The sequence below is a fragment of the Apteryx rowi genome, unplaced genomic scaffold (assembly GCF_003343035.1).
Source record: "Apteryx rowi isolate R43461 unplaced genomic scaffold, aptRow1 scaffold_0, whole genome shotgun sequence".
Taxonomy (NCBI): Eukaryota; Metazoa; Chordata; class Aves; order Apterygiformes; family Apterygidae; genus Apteryx; species Apteryx rowi.
In genome coordinates this window covers 12,228,598-12,233,478 of record NW_020447195.1, presented here as the reverse complement: position 1 = coordinate 12,233,478, position 4,881 = coordinate 12,228,598, and the positions used below count along the sequence as shown (strand labels likewise).

The window sequence follows — 4,881 nt, the reverse complement described above, 5'->3', positions numbered from 1 at the left end:
GGGGACTGGGGGCAGGACTGGGGGCCTGGGGTTGGGGACTGGGGCGCAAAGCTGGGCAGGTCAGTCCAGGGACTAAGTTGGAGGATGAGGGGGGAAAGGCTTGGTAGATAGGTCCAGAAGACTGGGATGGGAGACTGGGGTCAGGCGGGTGCATCCAGGGACTGAGGGATCAGGGGATCCAGGGCTGAGGCCCMCAGGGATGAGCAGGTGCCACCGTTCTGGCTCCAGCACAGAGGGCGTGGGCAGCACTGCCAGGTCTGGGCGTAGATAGCTCGGCTTGCTGGGCCCTAGTGCTTGATCTGTGCAGACCGGGTCTTCTCCGTGACATGTGACTGCCCAATGGCAGAAAGGCCCTTCTCTGTCCCAGGGGATCCCAAGGTGCCAGTGCTATATGAGGTGGAGCGGACCCGCACAGGGAAGAGCTTTTCTGTTCGCTCTGTGAAGGCCATTCAGCATGGGAAGCCGATCTTCATCTGCCAGGCCTCCTTCCAGCTGGCCCAGGAGAGCCCTGTGCAGCACCAGTTCACCATGCCTACAGTGCCGCCCCCTGAGGAGCTGCTGACCCAAGCAGAGCTCATTCAGAAGTTCCTGGAGTAAGTGAAGAGGAAAGTGGGCACTGGGGACTCTCTTCTCTGCAGCTTGGGATTAGGGAGGTGCAGTGACAAAAGCAGACRGGGAAGGATTTGAGTGACCATCTGAGGAGTCCTCAAGTACTCTTGGGAGGGGAGTAGAGAAGCAGAACAGGACAGGAGCTGAGCTGTTGCTGCTTTTCTGTGTGGCCCTGGGTCCCCGAGCTGTTGAAAATGCTGCCAGCCAGACCCATCCTAGGTCTTCTGCTGGACACTCGGCATTAATGTCAGTGCTCTGTGTTGGTCTAAAGGGATCCTAAGTTGGCAGAGAAATACAGAAAGCATCTCAACAAGATTCAAGCCAAGGATGTGCCGATTGATATCAAACCTGTGAACCCACCGGATATATTCTGCTCAGAGCCGCAGGAGCCGAAGCACCTCTTCTGGGTGCGAGCACGAGGCTACATTGGTAGGTACTGCCACAGCGGTGGTCCAGCTCCCTCACAAACTGAAGGCTCAGGCTCACGCTCACAGTAATGCTGTGGGGCAAACTCATGACAAAGTGGGCTGAGAGGGTCATGATTCATGGGCTCTCTGTGCCCCAAGCCTAGGGGGAAGCCTGAGACTCTCAAAGCTGAAATACAAATGTGGGTGTTGGGGGCGTGAAAAAGTGCCTGTTTGCCATGCTCAATCACTGCAGGCTTTAGCCAAGGGGACATAGTAGGGGAACAGCTATGAAACAGCATCTCAGCCCTGCCCAGCTAATAGCTGCACTTCCCGGGAGAGCAGAGCTCCTGGGAGCTTCACCTCATCTCCAGATTTGTCCGACAACCACCTCACAAGCTGCTGCACGCTGAATGAGCCGTCCTGGTTGCTTTGCAGGAGAGTGCGACATGAAGGTGCACTGCTGCGTGGCCGCCTACATCTCTGACTATTCCTTTCTGGGCACGGCCTTGCTCCCCCACCGACAGTACAATGTCAAATTCATGGTGTCCCTTGACCATTCCATGTGGTTCCACGCTCCCTTCCGAGCTGACCACTGGATGCTGTATGAGTGTGAGAGYCCCTGGGCCGGTGAGTCCCCGTCGCATTCCCCGGGGATCCCGTGGGGCTGGCAAGGCCAGCCCTGCCCAGCGGGGAGGCGGAGGGCCGCAGTGTAACAGGCACTCGTTGCAGGTGCGTGCCGAGGACTCGTGCATGGACGACTGTGGCGCAGGGATGGGGTCCTGGCTGTTACCTGTGCGCAGGAAGGCGTCATCAGGGTGGAGCAAAAGCCCAACCAGAGCAAACTCTAGCTGAGGAAGCTGGTAGCAGCAGTTCTACCAATCCCTCCTGTGTGAGGGCAGCAGCCAGGCGTGCTGAAAAGGCTGCACTGGAAACATGGACCAAGCCATGATCCCGAGCAGCAGCAAGGAGAAGCACCGAGCCAGTGTGGGCTGAATCCAGTGCAGCTGTGAGTGCCAGTGCGTGGAGAACATTTGGGACTGACGTAGACCTGCACAGGCTGCAGTGGCATCAACTTTTATTGACTGTTAGCTGCACAGTGCATAGCCATACACTATCCTCAGCCACCCCTCACCTACCTTAAATAAAGCCATCACGTGAACAGCTGAGCTCTGTCCTCTGGAGTTTGTCCTCGGCTCCGGAGTGATTGTGCTCAACTCCTTAGGGAGCTTCCTCTTGGCTGGGGAAGGGTGGGCAGCGCCRGGGAGCGCTTGGGAGCTGGCTGTGCCCCTGCTGCAGACCAGGTCACAGGAGGGGAAAGCACTACCGACACACACGTGGCTTCCCTTTCTCACTTCTCCTGCCCTCTTTGTGCCCCAGCAGATTAGTTGCTGCTTCTGCTCTCCCCTTGGTCTCCTCCAAAGGGCTGAGCTTGAGAAAAGGCCCAGACACTCATAGCAGACCTTCGCAGCAATGGGAAAGGGAACAAGTCAGTTCCCACCTCACAGCCTAGGAGGCTCAAAGACTTCCTGCTAATCAGCGCCCCTGTGTGCGATGCCTGAGGGAAGTGAAGCTGAACAGACGCGGCAGGAGCCCCTGTCCTTTCTCCTATCAAGACTTATTTAATAAAGTCTTTTTTTACTATGTAAGTTTTATTGGAAGTTCCTGGCAAGCGCTYCAGACTTTGCCAGAAGTCAGCCTGTTCCTTCAATGCAGTGCCAGTATGTCCCAGCTCCAATTCCTGTCTACTTCTAGAAGCTCCCTCCTGAGGAGGAGCTGGCTCCCTGGCAGGGAGCATCTGGCGCTGAGGGATGAACTGTCTGACTTTAAAAAGTGCATTTTCTAGAGAAGCAGCCACCTGGTGAGGCCAGCCCCTGTCCCAGCCCCCACACGCGGGTTCTGCCGCACTCCTGCCTAAGCCTTACACGAACACAGCTCTGCCTCTGCACCCTGTCCCGACCCGTGACGCCACCTTCGTCACTCCCAGCTATCCCTAGCCCCCCTGCCCCCTGAGAGACTAGCTGTCCAGCCCCACCAGCCGTGTGCCACCCCTTCCCGGTGCGGGCCCCAGCGCTGGGGAAGGGTGCTCAGTCCAGAGCCTCCTTGATCAAACACTCCTTCAGGGTGGGCTGTTGCTGCAGCGGAAGCCCCGCTTCTTGCAGGTCCTGCAGCCGGGCCTCTGACTGCCGCTTGTCCTTGCCCACCTTCCAGGCCAGGTGGATGTGGGCCTGGAGGAAGGGCCCCAGCAGCGGGTGGCTGTCCTGGGCCTCCAGGAGCTGCAGAGCCTGCTCGCAGCAGCCGTGAGCCTCGCCGAGCTGGTCGAGCTCCTGGTGGCAGACGGCGAGCCCCGCCAGCGTCAGGAGGAAGCGGCCGGAGCCGCAGACCCCCAGCCGGTCCTGCAGCCGGTAGGCGTTGGCCCAGGTGGCCAGGGCCTCGCGGTACATGCCCGTGCAGGTGAGGCGCTGCGCTGCCCGCAGGTCCTGCAGGAAGAAGAACTCCAGGAACTCGGGGGAGCGGCGGATCTCGGCGATGGAGTGCAGGTGGGACAGGAACTGCTCGAAGGCTCGGCTCCGCTTGGCGATGGTTTCGGCGGTGAAGTTCCGGCGCAGCCTCTTTCTGGGGAAGGCGATGCCGGCCATGTCGCAGCCGAACCGGCAGCGCAGGCGGCGGTTCAGCCTCTCGAAGTCCGAGTAGCGCCGAGCGATGGTGGCGGGCGCCTTGTCGAACCGGCCCGAGCGGATCAGGTAGATGGTGTAGAGCTGCAGGGAGAGGCGGGGGTGAGGGCGGCGGCGCCGGGACGCCAGGACGCGGCCTCTGCCGCGGTGCCGCGGTGGCGGAGCGGGACCTGCCCCGGGGAAGGTTTGCCGGAGCAGCGGGGGGAGCTGGGCGGCAGCACGCCCGGGTCGGCAAAAGTTACCTGAGGCTCATCTGAGCCGCCAGCACCGTCAGAGCAGCACGGGGAAAGACAGAGAGAAATCAGCGCCGGCCCCAGGGGACGCGGCCCCCCCGGCCGCCCGCGCCGCCCCGGCCGGGCTCACTCACCACGTACTTGGAGGAGCGCTCGCTAACCACGCTGGCGCTGGTGACCTCGAAGAGCAGCCGCTGCGGCGTGAGGCTGCTCCGCGACTTCCTCCACAGCTCCTGGAGCTGGCGGGTGAGCAGGCTGCCGCCGCCGCCGCCACTGCCCGCGTGCTCGCCCGCGGGGCCCCACTCTGCGCGGGGAGAGGGGCCGTCAGCGGGGCTCTGCCGCGGGGCCCGGCCACGTCCCGGCGGCCCCCCGACGCCGCGCTGCCGCCCCCCCGGGCGCCGGCTCCCGGCACCTGCCTCCGTCCTCGGCGCCAACGGCCTCCCCGGGTGGCTCTGGCAGCTCCCCCAGCTCCTCTCCGGCGCCGTCCTCCTCCTCCTCCTCCTCCTCCTCCTCCTCCTCGTGGCTGGTGAAGCTCAGGGTGCCGCTGAGGCGCGTGGACAGCCCCTCGGTGTCGTCCTCCAGCTCCGAGCTCTCTGGGAAGTCCTCGGCCTCGGCGGTGCTGCATGCCGGCTCCTCCCTGGCACCTTCGCCGGCCAGCGCGTGCCGCAGGCGGTGCAGGATGCGGGAGGCCATGCCGGCCGGCGGGGCTGTGGCTGGGGGTCAGCCGGGGAGCCGGGGGCACCGGCCCGCCGGGCGCAGCGTGGCCCCTGCCCCGGGCATCCCACCCGGGACCTGGGACAGCCCCATCCCGGGATCCCCCATCCCGGGACCCCCCATCCCGGACCCGGGACCCCCCACCCGGGACCCGATACGGCCCCTGGACCCGGTACAGCCCCCGGACCCGCGACCCCCCCCATTCCGTACCCGGGACCCCCCATCCCGGACCTGGTTCTGCCCTCC

At 63.4% G+C, this 4,881-nt stretch overlaps 3 protein-coding genes across 4 annotated transcripts in view; 2 read left to right on the top strand and 1 right to left on the bottom strand.

The window, feature by feature from the left end:
- The first annotated feature begins 72 nt into the window (after positions 1-72).
- On the top strand, positions 73-2,182 carry ACOT8 (acyl-CoA thioesterase 8). The gene is made up of 4 exons (XM_026084068.1): positions 73-593; positions 881-1,038; positions 1,452-1,643; positions 1,746-2,182. Exons 1-4 carry the CDS (start codon positions 340-342, stop codon positions 1,862-1,864), a joined length of 723 nt encoding a protein of 240 aa, XP_025939853.1. The 5' UTR covers positions 73-339; the 3' UTR covers positions 1,865-2,182.
- A 94-nt stretch (positions 2,183-2,276) lies between these two features.
- SNX21 (sorting nexin family member 21) lies at positions 2,277-4,614 on the bottom strand. The gene is made up of 3 exons (XM_026083816.1): positions 4,319-4,614; positions 4,056-4,194; positions 2,277-3,772 (listed from the first exon to the last, which is right to left on the bottom strand). Exons 1-3 carry the CDS (start codon positions 4,612-4,614, stop codon positions 3,101-3,103), a joined length of 1,107 nt encoding a protein of 368 aa, XP_025939601.1. The 3' UTR covers positions 2,277-3,100.
- TNNC2 (troponin C2, fast skeletal type) overlaps positions 3,724-4,881 on the top strand; it is a 6,097-nt gene continuing 4,939 nt past the window's right edge. Inside the window, exon 1 of one of the 2 annotated variants that reach the window (XM_026084362.1) lies at positions 3,724-3,757. The gene's annotated coding sequence lies outside the window, so the exon portion shown is untranslated. Of the gene's footprint in view, positions 3,758-4,133; positions 4,168-4,881 lie in introns of those variants that run through there. The other variant, XM_026084271.1, reaches the window with a different exon arrangement.

Excerpts from the sequence above, each read along its gene's own strand:
- SNX21 (XM_026083816.1), bottom strand. The coding sequence starts at position 4,614 with ATGGCCTCCCGCATCCTGCACCGCCTGCGGCACGCGCTGGCCGGCGAA. Across the intron at positions 4,195-4,318 it reads GGCAGGTGCCGGGAGCCGGC|TGGCGGCGGCGGCGGCAGCC; the intron begins GCCCGGGGGGGC and ends GCACGCGGGCAG. Across the intron at positions 3,773-4,055 it reads AGCGCTCCTCCAAGTACGTG|CTCTACACCATCTACCTGAT; the intron begins GTGAGTGAGCCC and ends CTCTCCCTGCAG.